Here is a 26,749-nt window from a genome sequence, read left to right on the forward strand (position 1 = left end):
AGGACGGGGAGTAGCCCTGATAATAAAGGATGACATAAGGACAGTAGCGAGAAAGGATCTCAGCTCGGAAGATCAGGAAGTAGAATCAGTATGGGTGGAGATAAGGAATAACAAGGGGTAGAAAACACTGGTAGGAGTAGTATATAGGCCCCCTAACAGTAGCTATACGGTTGGACAGAATATTAATCAAGAAATAGTAGGAGCTTGCAACAAAGGTAATGCAATAATCTTGGGGGACTTTAATCTTCATATAGACTGGACAAATCAAATTGGCAAAGGTAGTCTGGAGAACGAGTTCATGAAATGCATTCGGGACAGTTTCCTAGAACAATATGTCATGGAACCAACCAGGGAATAGGCTATTTTAGATCTTGTATTGTGTAATGAGACAGATTTAATTAGCAATCTCATAGTAAAGGATCCTCTGGGGCAGAGTGATCATAATATGATAGAATTTCACGTTAATTTTGAGAGTGACTTGCCTCAGTCTGAAACTAAGTCTTAAACTTAAATAAAGCCAATTACATAGGTATGAGGGGCGAGTTGGCTAAGGTAGATTGGAAAAATAGATTAAAAGGTATGGTGGTAGATAAGCAGTGGCTAGCATTTAAAGAAATATTTCATAATTCTCAACAAAAATACATTCCATTGAGAAACATTTGCTACCGTCCAATCTGCTGTGACCGTTCTAGGATCTAGGGAATTTTGGAAGACCAAAGCCAATGCATCCACTATCTCTGCAGCCACCTCTTTTAGAACCCTAGGATGTAGGCCGTCAGGGCCAGGGGATTTGTCGGCTTTTAGTTCCATTAGTTTCTCTAGTACTTTTCCTCTACTTATATTAATTATGTTAAGTTCCTCACCCTCATTAGACCCTTGATTCCCCACCATTTTTGGTATGCTTTTTTTGTCTTCGACTGCGAAGACAGATACAAAATATTTGTTTAACATTTCTGCCATTTCCTTATTCCCCATAATAATTTCTCCTGTCTCAGCCTCTAAGGGACCAACATTTACTTTTGCTACTCTCTTCCTTTTTTACATACTTGTAGAAGCTCTTACAATCTGTTTTTATATTTCTTGCTAGTTTACTCTCATTCAATTTTTTTGCCTCTTTATCAATTTTTTGCACAGAGCGGGATTAAATGGAGTGGACTTGAACAGAGTCTTTTATTTGGAAAGAATGGGAATTCGGAGAAGAGGGGGAAGGAGTTGTTCCTTCTTGTCTACACTACTTGTAGTGCTTTGTGTTACAGGTAGATATTTAACTTCAGTACCCTTAACTTAATCTAGATCAAGTAAGTAGTCAAGAAACTACACTAATTACCTAAATACAAATTTAATTAAATTTCATTAAACAAAACAAGGTCATATAGGGATGGCAGAGGAGTGCCGAAATTGCAGCATGTGGGAGTTTGTGGAGAGCATTGTGATCCTAGACAACCATATTTGCAGTCAGTGCCTGCATCTTGAGAAACTTCAGCTCAAATTTTTGAGCTGGAGTCTGAGGTGCAGACATTGCGGGGCATCAGGGATGGGGCGAGTTACCTGGACACTTTGATCCAGGAGGCAGTCACACCCCTTAGGTTAGATAGTGGTACAGGTCTGGTTAGTGGTCAGGGACAGGAAGGTGTGACTGCAAATCAGGCAGGTAGGGGAACCCCAGGTGCTGTGCTGGAGGAGCCTTAGCCTTTCCTCTTGTCCAACAGGTATGAGGTTCTTGCTGCCTGTGTGGATGAGGCAAGCTGACCATGGCACCATGGTGCAGGAGGCCATTCAAGTGGGGGGAGTGAAAGGGAATGTAGTTGTGGTAGGGGACAGTATAGTCAAGGTGATAGATATTGCTCTCTGCAGCCGCGACTGAGAGTTCCGAAGGTTGTGTTGTCTGCCAGGGTTAAAGACATCTCCTCGCGGCTGGAGAAGAACTTGGAGTGGGAGGATCCAGTTGTCGTGGTCCACATAGAAACCAATGACATAGGTAGAACTAGGAATGAGGTTCTGCTGAGAATGTTTGAGGAGCTAGGATCCAAATTAAAGAGCAGAACCTCAGAGGTAATAATCTCTGGATTGTTACTTGAGCCACATGCAAATTGGCATAGGGACAAACAGATTAGCGGTTTAAAAGCGTGCCTCAAAGAGTGGTGTGGGAAGAAGGGGTTTCAGTTCATGGGGCACTGAGGGAGCTGTTCCGTTGGGATGGGCTCCACTTAAACTGGGTTGGGACCAGTGTCCTGACAAACCGAATAACTAGGGCAGTAGACAGGGCTTTAAACTAATGAAGGGGGGTGAGGGGAGGATTCATGAAAGAGTAAATTTAAAAGCAGCGAGAGAAATGTCAAGGCTCTACAGCAGAGTAGAGTTTTGGGTAAAAATAGGCAGAGTGAGTCAGTAAGGGACAGAGAGAGTAACAAAGGTAATAAGGCATCAGTGACTAAGATAACACCAGGGAAAAATAGAAATAAGTCAAAGGTAAAGGTACTATATCTGAATGCACAAAGCATTCGCAACAAAATAGGTGAACTAATAGTGCAGATATAAATTAACAGGTTTGATCTACTGTAATAGCCATAACAGAGACGTGGTTGCATAGTGTCCAAGTTTGGGAACTAAATATTCCAGGATACTTAACTTTTAGAAGAGATAGGCAAAATGGAAAAGGAGGAGGGGTAGCCCTGATAATAAAGGATGGGATAAAGACAGTAGAGAGAAAGGATCTTGGCTCCGAAAATCAAGAAGTAGAATCAGTTTGGGTGGAGCTAAGAAACAGCAAAGGGCAGAAAACATTGGTGGGAGTTATTTATAGGCCCCCAAACAGTAGTTGTAATGTTGGGCAGAGTATAAATCAGAAAATTAGACGTGCATGTAACAAGGGTAATACAGTAATCATGGGAGACTTTAATCTACATATAGACTCAGCAAGCCAAATTTGCTGTAATAGTGTGGAGGACAAATTCATGGAATGTATGCAAGATAGTTTTCTAGATCAGTATGTTGAAGAACCGAATAGGGAACAGATTATTTTAGATCTAGTATTGTGCAATGAGAAAGGGTTAATTAATAACCTTGTAGTAAAGGAGCATTTAGGGAAGAGTGACCATAATATGATAGAATTTTAGATTGTGATTGAAAGTGATTTAGTTAAATCCAAAACTAGGGTCTTAAATCTAAACAAAGCAAACTACGTAGGTATGAGGGGCGAGTTGGCTACAGTAGATTGGGAAACTACATTAAAAGGTATGACGGTAGCCAAGCAATGGCTAGCATTTAAAGAATTAATACGTAATTTACAACAAATATATATTCAATTAAGGCACAAAAATCCCACAGGAAATGTGGTCCAACCATGGCTAACAAGAAGTTAAAGATAGTATTAGATCAAAGGAAGAGGCTTATAATGTTGCCAAAAAGAGTAGTAAGCCTGAGGATTTTAGAATTCAGCAAAGGAGGACAAAGAAATTGATAAAGAAAGGGAAAATAGAATATGAGAGTAAACTAGCGAGAGACATAAAAACAGACTGTAAAAGCTTCTATAGTTTTGTAAAAAGGAAAAGATTAGCGAAAGTAAATGTGGGTCCCTTACAGGCTGAGACAGGAGAAATTATAATGGGGAATAAGGAAATGGCAGAGAAATTAAACAAATACTTTGGGCTCGATTTTCCAAGCCCCGAGGAGGCGGGTTTGGAGGCAGGAATGGTGGGAAAATTGCAGAGTCGGGGGCAGGAACCCATCCCGCCCCCAACCCGCCTCCGTGCCAATGTTCCAGGAGGTGGGTACCTGACCTGTGCTGGGAGCCGCCTCCCCGAGGCAGGAAGGGGATTAGTGCCAATTAACTGCCTGTTAACAGGCAATTTTTGGCCTAATCCCTATTTTTAGCCCTGAAGTGTGGGCCGTCCGACAGCTCCGAACCACACCAAGTTAGCGAGGCGGACCGTCGGTCTGCAGGGGTTGGAGGGGTCGAGATGTCCGTTGTGCAGGTGAGTGATGGGTGCATGTGTGCATGTGAAGTAAGTGTAAAGCGTTTTAATAAGTTTTACTTACCTTTACTTCTTCCTGCAGGCTTCCTTTCTTCAGTTCTCGGGAGTCCCTCAGCTCACCAGCACAGAAAGCCGCTGAACTGTCTAAAGTTGCAGCCTCTGCTTTCTGGTCTGGAGAGATCTCTAACTGAGTCTGAGCAAAGGGACTCAAGTTAGAAGACAGATTGTCAGTATTTGACAGCTTCACAGAGCTGTCAAACGCTGATTTTTCATCTGTCAAAAGCTCTTGACAGATGAAATGTCAATCACTGACGTCACCAGTAACCAGGTGTCCCTTAATTGGCCTGCTGAGCCCACTGGGTGGGCTTAACAAGGTCAATCAAGGGAAAATAGCATGGGTTGGCCACAAGTCGATGGAGGTGGGACTGAAACCCAAAAAGTGGGAGTCCCGCCTCCAAAAGCTCCCCATTGACAAAATCGAGCCCTTTGTGTCTGTCTTCACGGAAGAAGACGCAAAAAACTTCTCGGAAATAGTGGAGAACCAAGGCTCTAGCGAGAATGAGGAACTGAAAGAAATTAGTATTAGTAAAAAAATAGTACTGGAGAAATTAATGGGACTGAAAGTTGATAAATCCCCTGGACCTGATGGCCTACATCCTACGGTTTTGAAAGAGTTGGCTACAGAGATAGTGGATGCATTGGTTGTCATTTTCCAAAATTCCATAGATTCTAGAATGCTTCCAGCGGCTTGGAAGGTAGCAAAGGTAACCCCACTATTTAAGAAAGGAGGGAGAGAAAAAACGGGGAACTACAGACCAGTTAGCCTGACATCAGTAGTAGGGAAAATGCTAGAATCTATCATTAAGGATGTGGTAACAGGGCACTTACAAAATAATAATAGGATTGGGCAGAGTCAACATGAATTTATGTAAGGGAAATTTGTTCGAGTTTTTTGAGGTTGTAACTAGCAGAGTAGATAAAGGGGAACCAGTGGATGTGGTTTATTTGGATTTTCAGAAGGCATTCGATAAGGTGCCACACAAGAGGTTATAAAACAAAATTAGGGCTCATGGGATTGGGGGTAATATATTAGCAAGGATTGAGGATTGGTTAATGGACAGAACACAGAGAGTAGGAATAAACGGGTCATTTTCGGGCTGGCAGGCTGTAACTAGTGGGGTACCACAAGGATCAGTGCTTGGGCCTCAGCTATTCACAATCTACATCGATGATTTGGATGAGGTGACCAAATGTAATATATCCAAGTTTGCTGATGTTACAAAGCTGGGTAGGAATTTAAGTTGTGAGGAGGATGCAAGGAGGCTTCAAGGGGATATAGAATGGCTAAGTGAGTGGGCAACAACATGGTAAATGGAATATAATGACAGAAATGTGAAGTTATCCACGTTGGTAGGGAAAAACAAAAAGCAGAGTATTTTTTAAATGATGAGAGATTGGGAAATGTTGGTGTTCAGAGGGACCTGGGTGTCCTTGTACACGAATCACTGAAAGTTAACATGCAGGTACAGCAAGCAATTAGGAAAGCAAATGGTATGTTGGCATTTATTGCAAGAGAATTTGATTATAAGAGTAAAGACGTCTTACTGCAATTATATAGGGCCCTGGTGAGACCACACCTGGAGTATTGTGTACAAGTTTTCTTCTCCATACCTAAGGAAGGATATACTTGCATTAGAGGGAGTGCAACAAAGGTTCACCAGACTGGTTCCTAGGATAGGGGGATTGTCCTATGAGGAGAGATTGAGTAGACTAGGCCTATATTCTCTATAGAGTTTAGAAGAATGAGAGGAGATCTCATTGAAACATACAAAATTCTTACAGGGCTTGACAGGGTAGATGCAGGGAGGATGTTTCCCCTGGCTGGGGAGTCTAGAACCAGGGATCACAGTCACAGAATAAGGGGTCGGCCATTTAGGACTGAGATGAGGTGAAATTTCTTCACTCAAAGGGTGGTGAATCTTTGGAATTCTCTACTCCAGAGGGCTGTGGAGGCTCAGTTGTTGAGTATATTCAAGAGAGATTGATAGATTTTTGAATATTAAGGGAATCAAGGGATATGGGGATAGTGCAGGAAAGTGGAAATGAGGTTGAAGATCAGCTATGATCTTGTTGAATGGCGGAGCAGGCTCGAAGGGCCAAATGGCCTACTCCTGCTCCTATTTTTATGTTCTTATGTTATGTTATGAAGTGTTTCGAGAGACTGGTCTTAGCCCACATCAAAGCCAGTGTTCCTGCCTCCCTTGACCAACACCAGTTTGCCTATCGGGCAAACAGATCAATGGAGGATGCAATCACTACTGCTCTACACTCGGCACTGAATCACCTAGATGGTAAGGAGACCTACATCAGAATGTTGTTTATAGACTACAGCTCAGCATTCAACACTATCGTCCCCAACAAGCTGGCCACCAAACTCCAAACTCTTGGCCTGAACACTTCCCTCTGCAACTGGACCCTGGACTTCCTAACAAACAGACCCCAGTCTGTCAAATTAGGCAACCACACCTCCCCCCCGCTGACCCTGAACACGGGGGCCCCACAGGGATGTGTGCTGAGCCCCCTCCTCTACTCCCTCTTCACCCACGACTGTGTGGCTGTTAATGGTTCCAACACCATCATCAAGTTTGCAGATGACACCACGGTAGTAGGCCAGATCACCAACAACGATGAGTCAGCCTACAGGGAGGAGGTCCAGTATCTCGTGAAGTGGTGCGCCGACAACAACCTGGCCCTTAACACCAAGAAAACAAAGGAAATAATCGTGGACTTCAGGAAGTCCAAAGGCGGAAGTCACACCCCCATCCACATCAATGGGGCGGAGGTGGAAAGGGTGGCCAGCTTTAAGTTCCTCGGAGTCCACATCACGGAAGACCTCTCCTGGTCCCTCAACACCTCTTCTCTGGTGAAGAAGGCCCAGCAGCGCCTATATTTCTTGAGGAGGCTGAAGGGATGTAATCTGTCACCCCCGATCCTCTCTAACTTCTACCGCTGCACTATAGAGAGCATCCTGACAAACTGTATCACGGTACGGTACGGCAGCTGTAGCTCCCATGACCGGAAAGCCCTGCAGCGGGTAGTCAAAACTGCCCAACGCATTACCGGCACCCGGCTACCGACCATAGAACATATATATCAGAAACGCTGCCTACGGAGGGCACGGTCCATCATCAAAGACCCTACCCACCCCAGCCACAGTCTGTTCGCCCTCCTACCATCTGGAAGACGCTACAGATGCATTCGCACCCGTACGACCAGATTTAGGAACAGCTTCTTTCCCAGGGCTGTCATCCTACTGAACTCCACAAATAAACACTAAAGCCTGCACATCTGCCGATGCACTTTATTATGGTCATATTTATGCTAATATATATGTACAAATGTATGTTGAAATGTTTAAGTGTCCTAATCCAAATTGTACACTCTCGGGAGCCGCAAGCCTACATTTCGTTGTACTGCACTTGTGCACTAACAATGACAATAAAAAGTTGATTTGATTTGATTTGGGGGTTCTTTGCTGGTTTCTGAAACTCTCCCAATCCTCAGGCTCACTACTATTCTTTGCAACATTATAAGCCTCTTCTTTCAATCTAATGCTCTCCTTAACTTCTTTAGTGAGCCATGGATGGCTCATTTTTCCCATGGAGTTTTTTTTTCTCAATGTAATGTATTTTTGTTGAGAATTATGAAATATTTATTTAAGTGCTAGCCACTGCTTATCTACCGCCATACCTTTTAATCTATTTTCCCAATCTATCTTAGCCAACTCGCCCCTCATACCTATGTAATTGGCTTTATTTAATTTCAAGACTCCTGTTTCGGATTTAGACAAGTCACTCTCAAACTTAACGTGAAATTCTATCATATTATGATCACTGTGCCCCAGAGGATACTTTACTATGAGATTGCTAATTAACCCTGTCTCATTACACAATACAAAATCTAAAATAGCCTAGATGGTGGATGAAGTGTGTTGAGGTTGTGATGCTGGTGGCGGTGCAGTTAGTAAGAAGTGTGATTGTGAGATGGGATCTTGCCTTAATCACTCATGTCAAGTCATTGGCCCGAAATTTGTGGTCGGGCTAATGGCAAGCTGGCAGCATTGGCTGTCATTCCACCTTTGAATCTGACTGCAACTTAGGGATTTGGCGCATGCACAGGCGCATGCAGAAATCATGAAGCTGTGGTCTGTCAAGGAACACTCCGAAACAGGCTGCACTGTGCCCCCAACCCAGCCCCAGAGCCAGCAATCTGTGTAATCAACCAAATCATTGAAACTGACAAAAACTTCGGCTAAATTCCCCACTAAAAGTCAGACCCAAAGGGATTAGTTGTAACTAGGTGTTATTAGTGCTAAACAAATGTTAAGGCCTGTAAAACTAATTTTAATTTTGTGCTGTGTGAAATTTGTCCCTTTTAATAAAAATACATTTTTTAAAGAAACTTTACAAAAATGTTCTATTTTTAAAAAAATTGTCCATCTTTATTTCACATTTGCCTTTTCCCCATGTGAGAGCCCCAATCTTTCTTTTGCTCTCTCTAACATTTTTAAAAAGTTGGAATTTTAAGAGCTTACTCACTTCCTTGTTCACTGTCTGTGAGAATTCTGCGTTTTGATTGGTTGCTTAGACAGCCTGTTGACGTCACAGCAATTCGAAAAAGGGGATCCCCACTAACCTTCGTTGATTTGAATTGAAGGTCAGAAAGCCCGAAGTTCTCGACACAGGACTCATGAGATCCTTGTGCAAAGCGTACTTCGGGGCCAGCAGCGAACGCTATTGGGGCCATTATATTTCTTGCAGCACTGGAAGACATCCCTCCTCCTCTCTACCTCCTCCACCAGGACTTCCAGTGCCGTGTCTAGGTCTTTGAGACATTGTTCCACTCCCAGCCAGCACACTCCACACCTTCAGTGGAATTGGGTGAGTGCAGGCGACATATTCAGCCGCAGGAAAATTGCGTCTAATCAGCGCTTGAGTGCTGAACCTGCAGATGTTGGTTTCAGTCCTGCAGGCACGTTTATATCATGATCATCATCAATTAGCCTGAAAATTGTGTGCTAAAACCAGACTTTCAAATTGATGTTTCTTATTAGCACAGCATCTATTTAGTGCCTGTTTTCAGCCTTTGGCCAAAATAGCCCCCAGGATCTTTAATAAAAACAGAAAATGTTGGAAATACGGCAGCATCTGTGGAGAGAGAAACAGAGTTAACGTTTCAGGTCGATGACCCTTCTTCAGAACTGGAAAAAGTTAGAGATGTAACAGATTTTTAAGCAAGTGCAGGGGCAGGGAAAGCGGGGAGGGGAGGAAAGAAAAAAACGGAGGTCTGTGATAGGGTGGAAGGCAAGAACGATTAAATGACAAAAGGGCTGATGGTGCAAGGCAAAAGCGGATGGTAATGGGACAAGTTAAGAAACAAATGATGAGTCTAGATGAGATGTGAATGGGAATGGCAGAATCAGCAACAGCTGCCATGTGAAAAAAGGAGATAGGGGCCGAGGTTATGGTCTGAAATTGTTGAACTCGCTGTTGAGTCCAGAAGGCTGTAAAGTGCCTAATCGAAAGATGAGGTGCTGTTGCTCGAGCTTACATTGAGCTTCATTGGAACAGTGTAAGAGACCGAGGACGGAGAGGTCAGAGTGGGAGTGGAGCGGAGAATTAAAGTGACAGGCGACCGGAAGCTCAAGGTCACACTTATGGACTGAATGGAGGTGTTCTGCAAAGCGGTCACCCTATCTGCATTTGGTCTCCCCAATGTAGAGGAGACCACATCGTGAGCAGCGAATACAGTATACTAAATTGCAAGAAGTACAAGTAAACCACTGTTTCACCTGGAAGGAGTGTTTGGAGCCCTGGACAGTGGGAAGGGAGGAGGTAAAAGGGCAGGTGTTGTATCTCCTGCGCTTGCATGGGAAGGTACTGTGGGAAGGGGAAGGGGTGTTGGAGGTGATTGAGGAGTGGACCAGGGGAGCGACATCTTTTGCTGTCTGGTTTACCAAGCGAGTTTCCAGCTTCCAGGTCACTACTTATACACTTCTATTGCCTTTAGTCAGTTTTCTACTTATTATGGGAGCCAATCTTGTTTCTTTGATTTGGATGGAGCAAGACTTGGAGGAGGAGGAGCAGCAGCCTTAGTAACCACCACCAGCACCTGGGACTCTCAGAAGACAACAGGTGAAAGGGTGCTGCATGCAGGAGGCTATACCCAGTGCACAGTGTCTACAAGCCGAGTCATCTTCTTGGACCCATCTGAGCAGCAGTGCAGGAGGAGGTTGCGCCTCTCTAAGCAGCTTGTTGAAGACCTTTGAAACTTCCTGCAACAGGCCCTGCTGCCTGCTGGATTGTGGGTGGGTAGGTGGGGTGGGGCGGTGCATGTCATGCCAATAGGCCTCAAAGTCACTGCAGCCCTGAATTTTTATGCCATTGGATCCTTTCAGTCCACTACCGGGAGCATCAGCCACATTCCCCAGTCTGAGGTTCACAGCTGCAGTAAGCAGGTGACCAACGCCCTCTTTGCCAAAGCCACGCTGTACATCACCTTCCCCAGTGACCTCAGCAGTCAACAGGACAGAAATCGTGGCTTTGTAGCAGGGGCTGGTTGCCCTCCTGTGCAGTACGTGATTGACTGTGCACACCTGGCCATCAGGGCACCAGAACACAAGTGAGCGACATTCATCATGAGGAAAGGATATTGCTCTATCAATGTACAGCTCATGGCTGATCACAGGAACAATATCATGCAGGTCTTTTAAGGCACCCAGGGAGTTGCCATGATGCTTTTATACTCAGACACTTGATCATCCCACTACCTGACCCTGGGAGGAGCATGACAGGATGGTTGCTGGGATACAAGGGATCCTCCCTGCAGAAATGGCTGATACCATCCCTGCAGAAATGGCTGATACCATCCCTGCACAACTCCACCACGCCCGAGCAGCACAGATGAAATTGAAGCCGGAGCACAACCAGGATTGTTATAGAGTGCACGATAGGACTGCTCAGTGCAGAGGAAGCAGCGGAGGAAGGAGAGCCACATCAGTGCCTTACAGCCAGACATGTGAGGGATCAGCTCATAGCTCAGTAATTCAGCTGAGCTTCTTACACCCCTGGCCTGAGAATTTAGCCCCTCTCCAGAACAGTCCTTGTTACATTCTTCCCCACTCACTAAATCCTGCATTAAAGAACATTCAATACCATTCAGACAACTTCTATATCCATGACATTCTGACAATGTAGACACAGAAGCTGCTGTTAAACCACACTGCAGACCAAATGTGATAAAGGTGATCACTTTAATGCCAAACATAATAAATGCCTTCCATTAATTTCTCACCAAAGTGATCAATCCATAGTGATTTGTTTTTAAGGAAATGTCCTACCTCTGCTACTCCTATATCGTGGTGATTCCCTGCGGGATGACATCACAGAAATTGGATACAAACTCCTTTTCACTCAGCCAGAGTGGTGAGACTCTTTGGCATGCCTTCCAATAACTCGTGCAGCAGTTTGAGGCCATCAGTTTTCTTATGACTTGGCGCTTGAAGCCCTCATCTCTGTCATCCTCAGCAGAGGTGGGACTGGGCTCTCCCTCCAGCGAGGTCTCGCATGGACTATCCCTGCCACTAGTTACTTCTGCTGCCCTCTGGTGCTGGGTGCTTCACCACGTGCAGACAACTTTAGCTCACTTTCTCATCCACACGGTGTGCTAACGTCTGAGCTGGTGCCTGGGAAGGGCGGTGCACCTGACGGTGCATCCCCAGGTGGATTGTCCTCCTCTGAGGTCTGTTATTCTGCAGGAGCCTTTTGGTGTTGAGAAGGCCCTAGAAGAAAGAGAAAAGAGAGAAGAGGTAGGATGAGAGAAAGAAGCTGTACATGATCAAGTGCCAGTCTTGAGATTTCAAGTTGAAGTTACTAAACTTGCTGTATCTGTGCTGAATTGAATGAAGGGGTACCAATAATATGCAGACACGCTGCTTGGATGTGTCACCAGCCTCTCCTTCCCCAATGCTCATGACCCTGCCTGGGCCAGTGATCTCCAGGGCTGCTGCTTCTGGCTATGTGAGGACGATGATGTTGGGGACTCATTTGTCATGTTCCTGTCCCTGGCATAATGCACAGTCTTGTCCTGCAGAAATAAAGGGTGAGAGTTAGTGAGTGTGTGTTGAGAGGTGAGTGGAGATGTGTGGGGCTGGTTCATATAGTGGATGTGGTGAGAGATATAGAAAAAGCAAGATGGGGAGGTGGTGAATGTAAAGGAAAGTGAGGAAGGAGTAGTTGGTGGTTGTACAAGTAGTAGTATGTCAGAAGAGAATGGTGCTAGTGTGTGCTGTGAAGAGAGGAGAGGAAGAGGTGAGTGTGTTTGAAATAATCAAGAGAGATGTTTTCATAGAATCATATTTATGGCACAGAAGGAGGCCATTCGGCCCATCATGTCTGATTGTATAGTGAAGGATGTGATGGAGTGGTGCTAATAGTTGTAAGAGAGGGTGAGCGGAGTACTGTGAGGTGCTGGTGAGAGAGGTGGAGAGTTGATGAGCTGTACTCACCTGTGCTGCTTTTGTGAGGTCATTAAACCTTTTTCTACATTGGACCCAGGTCCTGGGAGTGATGCTGTTGGTTCTGACCCTATTAGTTACCTTTGTCCAGGGGGTGCTCCTCTTGTTCCTCACTTCTTCCACTAGGACCTCCAGGTAGGCTTCAGAAAAGTGGGGGGCAACCCTTCGACTCAACTTTGCAGCCAACAAGTCTTCCACAGTTGGAGTGAAAAGTGCCATCAGGGATGCCATCTCGTTTTAACAGGTCCATCCCCGCCTTAAATAAAGTCGGGAAGCCTGCTGAAAATTGCACAAATCATGTGAGAGAACTTCCCAATTCTGCAGGAAAAATAGGAGGGCACCTTTTCCTTCAAATGTTAATGAGGCCTGGTAGCTAAAATGCCCTTTGCCTCACGCCAACAACAGCAGCTTGCTGTGCCACCCCCTGCCCCCCCAAGTTAAAATTAGGGCTTTAGTGTTTGGGAGATTATGGGCCTGAAAGTGTGTTCTTAGTGTATTCCCATTTTTATTTCAACAATAAAATAGTAAAATCTGAATTGTGCAAAAATAATTTTTATAATTGCGTCGCAGGGCCTTGGAATTCCAATTTATTCCACTAAGACGCAAGGATTTCACAATTTAAGGACATTTTATTGCTGAGTATCCTCCTAAAACTTTGGGGGTTGTTAAGAATTGGGATGTGACATGATTTCAGAAAAAAGGAGTAGAAAGAGAAAAAATTAATGAGAAAAATAGAGAGAGCAAAAGGAGAAAAAGAAAAAAGTCCATGATGGAAATTTGTTTACACATATATCATTATATTAATGGAGCATTTCTTCCTGGCCCTGCTAAGATCATACCAGATTAAATAGTGCATGATATTCCTACTTACCAAGCCCTGGGAAGGACTTTAAATGAGGATCTAGCCATTAATTAAAAAAATATAGATGGGCCACCATGATTTTTTCATCCTGACACAGCCTAGAAAAGTAATCCTTGATTTGTACAGTGTCAGTTGCGCATCTGGGGGGCAATTTTGACTTTGGGTGATAGTGTAAAATGAAGGATATCGATTCAGCCGCCCATTATACATCTTTCACGATTTTCATTTATATTGGCTTCAGTCAAAATAAAAATCGGGAGAGATGTATAAGTGGCAGCTGAATTGATATTGCCTGTTGTATACTATCGGGCAAAGTCAAAATTACACCCCCTGGTGTGATGGCGTCATACATGCCATCAGCTTTCACTACCATACTCATAATGGTGGGTGTGCCAACATGAGGTGAAGATCTCTAAGAATTTCTTTTTTCATTTATTGGAAATGTAAAAGTTATCTCAGTAAGAGCAATGCTTCTGAATAAAGCACACATTCAAACCATCTTAATAGCAGCTTTAGTGCCCGTGAGGCCAATTCATAAAGAAATCCTTTTTTTTTCTCCTCCCACCATTTTCTCCCATTTCCCAACTAGCCCAGGGACACGAGCCAGCTGTAGTGTCTGAACTGCTGCCCCAGCTGAGATTAACTAACTCAACACAGACCCGGAATTGAACCTGGGATCTTCCTGATTTGTACCATTGCACATGGTGCATTTCCCCACTCAGGCATTGAGAGATAGGGAACCTTCCTTTAAATAGAGCTAAATTTTGTGATGTGTACCTATATAAGAGCTCTAGTGACAAATAAAAACTACAAAAAAGTAAGTAACTCCATTATAATTGTGTCATACACCTACCAGGATGATAGAAGGTGAACTAGATGGTCCTTGGTCTTTTGTCATATAGCAATTCCTATGTTCCTAACTAGACTTAGCTTTTTTAAACTTTCCAAACTCTCTTAAGTTCTGCAGCTTAACTGTTAAAAGCCCAATCGGATCTGATGACCCCCAACAATAACCCCAGTCAGGTCACCAGTGGGAGAAATTCCTGTAGCGCACCCACTTGTATTCTGTAAATGGCATATGTACCAGAAATGTGTTTAAAAATGTGCTATTTGCTTTCAACTTGCAATATTTTATGTTTTCAAATCATATTTTATATAGATCACAAAATCAGATGGTGTTGTTGGTTTTCCACATTGTACTGATGCTCTTGTACAGTTATATTCACCAAATCACAAATGTGGGGAAGGGAATCTTCCGCCCTCTTACGAATAAAGGATATTTAATTAAATTGACTGCATACTTAATGAAAATTTAATTAAGTCATTTATCTGTTTGAGATCAGTGCTGTTTTCTTTTAATAGTGTCTAGCTTTTCTCTAGCGGCAGACTTCAAAAAGTTCTCTGGAATGCCACTGTTAAATGAGTTATCCTTCGCCATATATCTAACATAAATAGCCCAAGGAGCTTCTGAAATGGAATCATAATGTCAAAAATTTCTTTGAAAGGTTTGCCACACTTTGCTAATATTGTATTTCTTTAATCGCTGCTCTTTATGTGTTCGCCTGACCTTGCTACACTGGGCAGAAAGCACGCTGCATTATCAAAGCCCTTCACCCCCGAGAGAGTGAATGGCCCTTTTGGAGACTTCCTGCCTCTGACAGCTGAAAGGAATTACTATAAACACTGTTTGCTGTCTTGCGGGCACTGTGCTGTCCGATTGTTGTGACTCTTCTTTATAGGGGTTGCAGTGGTCAGTAATTGCTTAACATTAGGAGAATGCCTCATTTAGAGATAATTGATTTATTTTGAGAGAGGCCACAAAAATGGCCTCATAATCAATAGATCATTTTGTCAAAACATGTCTAACTTCCTGATTTAAAAAAAATCAACAACAAAGTCTGTGTCCATATTAAATAGTATGGGAAAGAAAGAAGGGTTACCAAATTATTTGAGGGAATATGATATGTAATATAAAGGAGAAAGTCTGTATCATCACTGTAAATAACATTTCATAGCATCAGCACCATCAGAATATGCGAGTGTCACGAAGTTGACTTACTACTTCAGAAAAACTGCCATTGTCTTATCTGTGACGAGTGTAATTAGCTTGGGCAGTGCATTCATAACAACATGGATGCAGAGTGCCACTTTTTAAAATAAATATCCACAAAGTGACTAGAAATTCAGAAGATCCTTCAGGATAACACTCCATTCCAAGAGTAGGGAGAAAATTCTGAAACAGTTGCCTGATATTTTCCCTTCTCTGTGCCTGCATTTCCTGGTGGCTGTTCAGAGTGGCACAATATAATTGGTATAGAGATGCCCATAGTAAACAAGTCCTATGGTGAAATAAAGGGAAAGAGACAAAAGTGACTGAGAACTTCCTGTTCACTGCCAGAATTCTTTCAGCTGTAGATTCCTCTTAACTTTATCTACACTCTGGTGTAGGTGATACATTTTAGATATTGCACAAACGACATAAAAGTTTCATGTTTTTGAATTTTCACAACTTCCTGAAATATTTAAGCCTCTTGTATAGATTACATAGAATTTTACAGCGCAGAAACAAGCCATTTGGTCCAACAGGTCTATGCCAGTGTTTATACTCCATACGAGCCTCCTCCAACCTTATTTCATCTCATACTATCAAAATATCCTTCTGTTCCTTTCTCCTTCATGTACTTATCTAGCTTTCCCTTAAATGCAGCAATGCTATTCGCCTCAACTAATCCATGTGGCAGCTAGTTCCACATTCTAGCCATTCTCTGGGTAAAGAAGCTCCTCCTAAATTCCTTATTGGATTTATTAGTTACTATCTTATAGTCAAGTTTTGGGCTCCCACACAAGTGGAAACATCTCCTCTATGTCTACCCTATCATAATTTTAAAGACCTCTATCAGGTCACCTTTCAATCTTCCCTTTTCTAGAGAAAATAGTCAAAGCCTGGTCCGTCTTTCCTGCTAGTTGTACTCTCTTAGTTCTGGTATCATTCTTGTAAATCTTGTTTGCACTTTCTCCAGTGCTTCTTTATCCTTTTTGTAACATGGAGCCCACAACTGTGCACAATACTCAGAGTGTGGGCCAACCAACATTCTATATAAGTTTAACATAACTTCTCTCCTTTTGAATTATCTTCCTCTAGAAATTAACCCCTGGGGTTTTTTTGCACTTTTTACTTTTCTTTCCAGTTTTACAGTTGCATGCACTTCAGATATTGCTTGAGAATATAAAAGAAATAAAGTGCCACCACAAATGCAGCTTCCTTTTAAGAAAACGGTATGATCACATTCATGAGTTTTGGGCCAGGTTGGGTTCTTGGATAACCCAGCAGTAGCCTGCTCTGCCATGAGTTAATATAGCATCAAATGCTATAGGGTAGAAATTGGACCTTGTTACGCCTATTTTACGCAAGTGAAGTGGGCGCACCGTGTGTCAATTTCTGGATCAACGTCCCACGCCTGAAACACATCCAACCCACTATTGGGTCAGGCCATTTTTCAGGTGGCTGCCTAAAACAGATATTACACCTCTTACATATGTAAATGAGGGGCCTAATGTCTCATTCAGGCCCCCTCAGGGAAATTGGATTTCGCAGAGTGATGCAGCCGCTAGGGCCAGCAACAAAAGGTAAGTTTTTAAAAATATGTTTTAAAATTTTTTTTGGTGTGGAGCCAGGATGAGCAGGAGTACAATATCCTGACCGCACCCCCCCCACCCCCCTCACCCACCCCCTGCCATTGGGCCATTGTCCAAATGGGCGATTTGCCTGTGGAGGCATGACAGGCGCTGGCAGCTCACCCAATTAATGTTAATAAGTCCCTAGGCCCAATTTAAGGCCAGCTTCAGACCTCCCAGTTGGGGTGCTCGCTCCAGACGCAGTGCGCATTTCAGGCCCGAATGTGGGCCTAAAGGAATTTCAACCCCTGTGTATTCAAATTACACTCGCAAATAGTAGTTTAGGAATGGCTAGCATGATCGTCTGAAAATTTTATATCTGCTATTTTAGCAGAGATGTTAGCTAATTTAATTTATATTGGTTCATGTTTCAGGTAAATTAGTGGAGAGGAATTTCAAAAGACTTTGTACGCTAATATCCCACCTTATTTCAAGGCCTGTAATGTGCTGCACAGCTTTCACAATGCATGTTGTTTGAATAAAATAATAATCTGAGGCACAAACAGTTAGTGATTGGATGATGTCATTGCATCATCAATCCCATCAGTATACATTATTTTACGCATAAATATTGTAATGTCTCACAGTGTAACATTGTAAATACTGTAAACAATGTAAATACCTAAAGAAAAATTATGTTGCAAAATTGCAATTCCCTTAAAATGAACTAAATGGGGAACAAAATGCAGAAGAATGTTACATATATTTTAATCCAAGCTTTTCTTTTCTTTGTGTTTCAATAGCACTAGACTTCCTTGTTTGAATTGGTGACAGGCCTCATCATTTAGGGCATATTATGAAACCCAGGAAAATCCAATACTTTTGGAGCAGAGTAAATATCTATTGAACTTGACCATGTCTGTAATGGAAACAAGCAAGGATTCCACTGTGATTCATAATTCTCTGTCACATAAATATCAATATTCTTATTTTAAAGTTATTTTTTTTAACCAAACACTGATATTCTCACCTACACCAACCAAGGTGACTTTAGTTTGCAATCACTTGCGCTTCACAATCACTGAGCCAGATAATACCATGGCAAGATTTAGGATTGTGGAGCATTATGGATATCAGTAGACACGGAGAAGGAACTTTGTCAGTTTTCATCAACCATTTTGAGGTGTATAAATGATCTTGGAATGAACTGTAAAAAGCCCAGGCTGTTTTCAGTAGTGATGGCATTTAAATGACCCAGCTATGGATGAGTGCACTACTGGGAATATGCAGAAGCCAGCATCAAGGTCAACTTGGTAAACTGCTCACTGTGTTGACGTAGAGAGTTTCAAAGTCTACCCTAACTTCCTGTTTGATGAAATGAGGTTGATAAGATCTCAAACAAAAGCTATCTTGGAAGTCCAGTTTGCTTATCCCAAGTAGAGACATTGGAAGAGCAGCTAGTTGGTGAGAAATCCTGAATGTAGTTGTAACTAAATGCAACACCAGTGATGTTAAAATAATTTGCTTGTCATCACTTCCCCATTTGGTGTTTCAGTGTAACTCATGCTGTTGACTTCATGGAACATTCAAGTTATTTGCTTTGTTAGAAAGTGCTGATCAATAGCACACAAAAAAAGCTGAACTCTGATGAAGATGGGATGGCAGTGGGATCATCTGGGTCATTTCAGCAGGCAGAGCCCTCATATCTAATGTGATTGCAGGAAATCTGCACAGTACCAACATTGCCTGTGACACATCAAGGACAGCAGAGCAGAATAATTACTTTAAGAGACAACATACGTTTTGTTCAATCACTTCTGAAGAACATTTAAGCTCAGTAAAGAAATTTGGTACAAAGTCACAGTAAGCACTGGTGTTAAAGTCATCTTGAACTTTATATGGAATTTTACTGCAGAGAAACAAAGCAACTTTGGTGTAATTGATTTAATCTAGTCTCAGTAGGATAATTTTTTTTACACTACTGTTTCTGTCACATTATTAACCTTCTGGTAGCTGTCAGGTAGCAGATTAAATGGACATTTTTTAAAGCTCATAGTTTCCAGATGTCAAATGAAATTTGTCACGAGAGCTAAACTCTCCAATCTTCTGGTAAATTTGAATCTTGATGTGCAAATTAACAACATATTTCACACCAAAATCTGAAAATGTTCTGTGCACAGTAAAGGCAGCATGGATTAACTCTTTTGAGCATTATTTTAGAATTTTACAGTGAATGGTGTTCAGCATCCATTTCATGAGCACTGTAATAAATATTAGGCTGTGTTTTATTTTGATGAAATTTAATATTTCAAGTTGGCAAACACAGATTGGTGAAAATAGACATGTGATCTGAAAGAACCAAGAGTATTCAGTACAACTAAATTTTCTTTTTTAATTCAGTTATAATATAATTATCATATACATGTGGGAATTTTCAATCTATAGATTTCAAAATTTATCTTCCAGTCAGCCGTGACACATGAAACTTTTTTACATAAATGAGGTTCTTTGGTTAAGACTTGAGTAATGAAATCAGGACCAAGCTATCGACTCCTTTTTTAATGCAGTTATTATGTGTCATGGCTGGTGAGGATACTTGCAGTTGGTCTTTAACTGAGGAAAGTGAATTTTAATCAGTAGTTTTTTTAGTTCTACTAGCCTGAAAAATTGGGTTGGCTTTGCTTTATGATGTCGCTTTATGATGTGGTATAACTGGAATTTCTCACACAAGCATGGGGGTAATTGTAACTTTGGGTAATTGTGTAAAATGGACAATATCGGATCAGCCGCCCATTATACACCCCTGTTGTTTTCCTTTCCATTAAAGTTAAAGATTATAATTAGCCCATGTATTTTACAATATAAAATAACAACAGGAAATGCTGGAAATGCTCAGCAGGCCAGGCAGCATCCGTGGAGAGAGAAACAGGGTTAACGTTTCAGGTCTGGGACCCTTCATCAGAACTGGAAAAAGCTGGAAATGTAACAGATTTTAAGCAGGTGCAGAGACAGGGGGGCGGGGGGGGCGGCGGTTTAGGAGGGGAGGAAGGAATTGAAAGAACATGCTGTGAAAATGTTGCAAATGGGAATGGCAAAATCATACTGCATGAAAAATGGGGGCAGGGATTATTATCTGAAATTGTTGATTAGGCACTTTACAGACTGCCGGACTCAACATAGAGTTCAACAATTTCAGATAGTAATTCCCATTTGCAACATTTTCACAGCATGTTCTTTCAATTCCTTCCTCCCCTCCTAAACCCCACCCCCTGTCTCTGCACCTGCTTAATATCTGTTACATTTCCAGCTTTTTCCAGTTCTGATGAAGGGTCCCAGACCTGAAACGTTAACTCTGTTTCTCTCTCCACGGATGCGGCCTGGCCTGCTGAGTATTTCCAGCATTTTCTGTTGTTATTTCAGATTTCCAGCATCCGCAGTATTTTGCTATTATATTTTACAATATAGGTGTTTAATATTACTATTAGTTACAAGGTTTGGAACAAGTAGCTTTGTGATAGCAGTCTGGAGCATATTTATATCTAGAGTCTTAATACCACCCAATAGCCTGACTGACTCAATGTCAGACCCTTAACATTAAGGCCGGAATTTTCCGGGATGGTAGCAGGCATGATCGGTGGCGGGCCGGTGGGAAATTTGTTATTTTTGACAGCGGGTCAGGATTCGGGAACCTGCTGTCATCCCCCTCCCATGCGCCTTTCCCCCAGGCACATCTGTCATCACGGAGCCAGCCCAACCGGCAGCGGCAGGGGACCCGATTGAGTTGATTATCAGGTAGATTACAGGCACTTAAGAGCCTTTTTTCACTTACTTTTTAAATTTCCCTGCATGGCCACAAGATTCACGCAGCTCAGGTACCACATCTGTTAACCTGAGGCGGGGGTTCATTGGCCATTGCTCCAGCTGATTAATTGACAGCATGAAATAAAGAAAGACTTGCATTAATGTACAGTAAAAGCTCCTGACAGATGATCACTTTCCTCAGGCAGAAGCTGTTGCCAAGTCCATTTCCAGCACAGATTCTGCAGGCTGCAATTATTTCCAGCAAAGTCTCCATCCAATCTCACCTCATTGGAAGAACACGCTCACCATTGACAGAATGCTTCTGTCATCTGTACTTCATCTGCAATCTATTCCATCAACATGGGTGCCGTTTATACTGTGTCACCTTGGTCCTCAGAATCCCACCACGATCAGCCCCAAAACCAGCAGCACCAGGCACACCAGCAGGAACAACAACAACACCAACCTCCTCCGCAATCACCTGATGCTCCACAGGACAGAGGGCATCAACACCCAACCACATTGCTGCCCGGGAGGCCAGGATGGCCTCATCATGGCCAGATTTAGTTAACTTTACGCTGTACACCCATCTGGCTGCCACATGATGCACCAGGTTGGCACCACCCCACACCAACACCATAAAGCATCCCTACAATGACCAAGCCATTCCTTTCACACTCATTACCACTGTTGGGTGGGGGGGGGGGGGTGGCGGGTACCATTATGTCTCATCGTTCACTGCAACTCACTAAGCCACTTCCAAAGGTGCACATAAACTGTCCAAGACCGGAAAGTGTTGAAAATAAAGATTTTTATGTTTGACAGCACATTAACAGACACTTTACATAAACGTTGGATAAAACGTCCAAGTGCCTACCCTTTGTGTTGTTAGTTGGTATGATTGCACTAGAATGAGGGTGAGTGTGAGCAGTGGCTAGTGACATGGGAATGTGATAATGTAGATAGAGAGAGTGGGATGGGTGGAGGTGCAAGGTAAGATGGTGAGAGTAAGGATTGCAGGAGCAGGGTAGGGAAGGCAGAGTGATGGGGATGTGATGAGAGGCACAGTAGGATGCAGTTGAATGTGGCTTTGTACTCATGTTTCCTGATCTAATGAGATCATTGAAAGGTTTGTGGCACTGTACCCAGGTCCTCCTGATGACATCCCTGCTTGTGACCTCCTCTGCAATCTGCAACCAGGCTGTCTTGGTCTCCTGGGGAGGTTTCTTCTGCTCATCGGAAGGGAAGAGGAAGCATACGGAGGGAGTCATCAGTGTACCTGGGTGCAGCCCTCTGCCTCTGTGCAGTCATTGTCAGTGTTTGCAGCACTCCAATGCTGTAGTGCACTGACAGCACTATGTTAGATGAAACTTCAAATGTAATGTGGTCACGGTCCCTTTAAAGATCCTGGCTGAAAATGCATCATGAATGACACCATCAGATCCAATCCATCTCTTTGGGCTGGGTAACGTGCTGGGCAGGCTTAATAGGCCCCATTAAGATAAGTTCATTTTCAACAGCGGGATGGAGCCAGCAGCGGGGTCGCGACCCAACATGGCCACCGCCCGCACCGGACCTGCCAAAGTAAAGAAAATTCCGGCCTAAGATTGTGATTGCTGGTTGTTATTATTGAGTTTATAAATGCTTTTTGATGAGAAAGACATGTGCTCTGAAAGTGGGAACCCTAGCTGATTTTTCCTCTCATTAATCCAGCTGTGCTGAGTTCAGTCATAGCACCCCAGCTGAGATCAGTTACCTCAGCACAGGCCAAGGATGAAGCCTAGGCCTTCCTGGTCTATATGGCTCAGTATAGTACCACACAACATGGGACATCTACTCACTGAGCTACTAGGGCAGCAGTCACATTTCTTTTAAATTTGGGAAGCTGAACATTATGGCTTACTGGCATTGTAGGTGTTCTAAGCACTATTTAGGCTGTGGATTTACTTTAAATTAGTGTCGGCAGGTGTGTTACGGTACAGTGATTGGTACTCTTGACTTTTGATTAATAGCATATCTGATACATGAAATTCATTGGTTTCAATACTGCACAAACTGTTCTTGATTCTGAAAAATGTAATACTGACTGCAAAGCAAGCTGTGATATCTCAGTTCAGATAAGGGAATGCTCATGTAATGCCACCATAGGTAAACTAGGGCAGCAGCTAATAGAAAAACATTGGAACTGGGCACCATCTTGGCAGCCAAGATCCTTCTCTTATTGCCGTTCTCCTTCACAATGTAATAATGTATGGCAGAGCAGTAAAATCGACTCCTGACTAAAGTGTGCAAGAATTATTGGATGCAATATGCTTTGTATAATATTAAGTTATAACAATTTATGAGCAATTTAATCACCTTCAAAAGCTGTTATTGATTTACCTTAACCACATGCTCTGCAGATCTGATTCATGAAATTTGTAAACAACGATTGTCCACCACAGCCATCTTGGAATAAGCAATCATCTAATTCTATTTTTTTTATTTTTGCAAATTCAATCTTACAGTAAATATTATACCAGCTTTAGCATTCTCAACAGTTTGATTGCTGACAATATAAGTTAAAGCGTATGCTAAAGACAAATTACTTATTGTAATTTTTATTTAATGGGATATATGCAGTGCTCTAAATTATACATTCTTGGCATTTTCACATAATGAAGTGTATTCTTAAATTGGTAAATTAATTATTCTACATAAGAAATTTTAAAATTAATGATAAATATGCATTAAAAAGCTTCATGTGGCTGTGAAGTATATTCTAATAATGCAATACACTTCAAGTTTGCATTAGCATAGTGTTTGGTTTCTCTCTACTCTCTCTTTCTTGTATAAATCTATTTTCAATTTCAGCTTACATTAGTCCTATTATACTGCTTCTGGCTCTGTGATTGGGAGGACAAGGCATCACAGGATCAAGATTACCTGTTTTTATAAACTGAGCACCAGAAGAGAAAGACATATTTCATAGTGGAAAAAACTGAAATACTTAGACTACATACAATCCAATAGCAACACATAAATGTTCTGCATCATTAAAGAAGTTTCCAACTGTAAGGTGTTTTCACACCCATTGGATTATAATGTGACATCCACAGTGCCATAATGTTACATTTTAATTTTGATATTTTTGTAAAATATCTGAATTTCGCTCTTTACAGCTTTGTATAATTAAAATGTCACACAGCTGTTGTATATTTCATATAAAAAATACTGTCTCAGAAAATAATGAATGAGATCAAGAAGTTTCTCATACTAAATGGTCATAGTGACTGACAGTGTGAGAACATCTGTTGAAGGGATTTATTGACTAGGCCTCAGGTCTTCACAGTGTTTATTATGGTTCTGACCTAATGAACTTAATTTGTTGACATGTTTCTCCAAGTGTCTTATTTGATCCCTCTCACATTTCTTCCTACTGTGTTGTTTCTATGGTAACAGCAGCTCCTGGATCATCAGCGTGTCCACCAACTTCGAGTGTACCAAGCTCAGATGGCTATGGTTGGCATGACAGGATTAGACAAACACAGGCCTGTTTCCAGGACACAATCGTCCCCTGCTGCTTCCACATTACCACACCCTTCTACGGACCATCCCATCAGGCACGTCTATACTACTGGTAGGAGTCCCAAAGGAATTCTTTAATAGGTGCTCTAAATTCAGTATTCTTAGGAGCTCAACAAATTCCAATGCTGTAAATGGCACAAATTGCACTTTTGTTACACTTCTGTTATTATTTGCTTTATTTGCTGTTTGATGTCACATAAATCTTCAATTATTTGAAATCAGTTATCAGCTGACCAGTCAGCACTAATTTGGTCTGCACTCATTTTTTTTTATCTCACCTGTGTGCTCACAACCTATTTCAAATTAAACGCAGTCCAGAACTCATCCTGTCAAACTACTACAGGTACTGCTGCTGGATATCGTATTTGAATGTGCAGATTATGTTCTAAACTAGAAGACTGCAACTCAACATGGCACCTGGCTCTTGCCTTATTCTTTAATCAGTTCCCTAGTCCAGCATGTCATTCACATACTGTATATCACAAATTAATCTCTTTATACCTGTGTTTTTATGCTCTTTTTCTCTCCCATCATGTTTACCTGACAAGAAATGTTAGCACATGGAGAGAAAATCAATGTGTAAGCTCAGCCCAAAAGGGACACTGCTTTCTTTTGAAAAGCAAAGAAAGAAAAACATGAAAAAATAAGCATACAAAAAGTTCAGATAGCTGTATATTGACAAAATGGTCATAGTAAACTCTCTGGCCCACATTAACTGCAACCAATAGACCCTGAGAGAATCATAACCCAAACTAAACTGACAAATCTTTCAGCACAGACAGGGAGAGAAAAAGACAAGTGATTTTGGTTCATGTTGCTTTGGAAGATTAAAAAGAATAGGTTCGCATTCAGTAAAAATATAAATAAATTAAAGGATCATTTTAAATTAACTCAAACAATATCAACTACTGCTGTTGTGATTTAATGAGAAAATCCATCAATTCTGCAGTCTTTTTGCTGTTAGGAATCTGTGTTTTTTTTAAAGGGTATGTTACTTTTGAGAACTGGCCTTTCCATCTTTGTAGATCCACGTCTGTTGCATTTAATACCGCAGAAGTTATTCTCTTCAAACTTCAAGCAATTAATGTTCTGAAGTATAGTTAGAGGAATGTACAGAATCAGTAGGAAATACAGAACTCTGTATTCAGAAAATAAACAGCAAGTTGTAATTTTGCTCTACATTTGATTTTGGAGCTCTCTCCTCAAAAGGTTATTAAAGGAATAGCATTCCTTTGATTTGCTGATTTTCTAAACGGACTGAAAAAAACTTTTTAGGGTTTTTAATCTTATATGACTCATTGGGTGCGATTTAACATTTTGCTGCAGCACTGTACTGTTTTGTCACTACTAAAGATTGTGTTGAGCTGTTATGGAAATCCACAGTCTAATATTAAGTTACATTGAATTTGTGTGCTGTAGAACATTCTGTTGGACCAATGTAGTGCTCACATAAATTCGATGTAAGTGATAAATTAGACAAAGTTATGGCTGAATGTGCTATTCACTGTAAAGAAGTGGAAAGCTCCCGTCGCGGGGCTTCCCCTCTGTTCTTACAGACTTTTGCTTTTTATGGTCTTTAAATAGCAAAAAAATGCTTTTATGTTTGAGAGAGGACTACATCCTCCAGCTTTATTTTGTTTTCCTGAATTTATGATGAAGGTGTAAAAGTCTAAAATAAGAATAAAGCATTTTGGAAATTGTGCCAGCTTTAATAACTTGTTCCAGGATGTGTTGCCTGCCCGCCCCCCCAGTCGCTGCTTGTGTGTCATTAATGATTTCACTTCAGTTGTAGTTAATACTGGAATATGTTCTTTTTAGTGTGGTAGGTTACTTTGGAAAACATGGGGTAAAGTTTCCATGGCTGTTTCCCCGATCTCTTGCTGTAATTTGGGTAGAAAATCAGCAGAAAGCCTGGAGAAATGGCGCACGTGGCTGGAAAATGGCCAATTACGCTGCTCCTCTGGAGTCTCTGTGAATTTTCTACCCAAGTTACACTGCGAGGTCTGGGTGCTCCTGTAGAAATTCTGCCCCCATGTATATAAACCTAAACTATCAACAGAACATCTTGGAAATACACAGCAAGTCCAATCAGCATCTGGAATGAGACAATACAGCTTAACTTTTTCAGATAGAGAACTTTTGACTTCTAACCTTTCCTTTTACAGATGCTTAATAGACCTGCTGTGTATTTCCAACAGTTTCATATTTCTACTATTTACATATTTTTCTTTTCATTTCTAATGTATATTTATATACCTGAATTCATGCACCAATGCTAACTTTCTGGTATGGAGGGGTGGGGGGGGATGGCGGTGGAGGTGGTGAAGAAGCAGGAAGACATGCTTCACACTGACA

General features: G+C 41.9%; 1 protein-coding gene across 2 annotated transcripts in view; it reads left to right on the forward strand.

The window, feature by feature from the left end:
• Window positions 1-26,749, forward strand: part of LOC147117434 (histone deacetylase 9) — a 1,471,293-nt gene that overhangs the window by 1,122,269 nt on the left and 322,275 nt on the right. For both annotated transcript variants that reach the window (XM_085988432.1, XM_085988433.1), the window contains one exon: window positions 24,269-24,446. In XM_085988432.1, coding sequence (XP_085844558.1) covers window positions 24,269-24,446 — 178 coding nt within the window. The remainder of the gene's footprint in view (window positions 1-24,268; window positions 24,447-26,749) is intronic.

Source organism: Somniosus microcephalus, chromosome 5 (genome assembly GCF_052327205.1).
Source record: "Somniosus microcephalus isolate GS21.2 chromosome 5, FLI_Smic_1.0, whole genome shotgun sequence".
Lineage (NCBI taxonomy): Eukaryota > Metazoa > Chordata > Chondrichthyes > Squaliformes > Somniosidae > Somniosus > Somniosus microcephalus.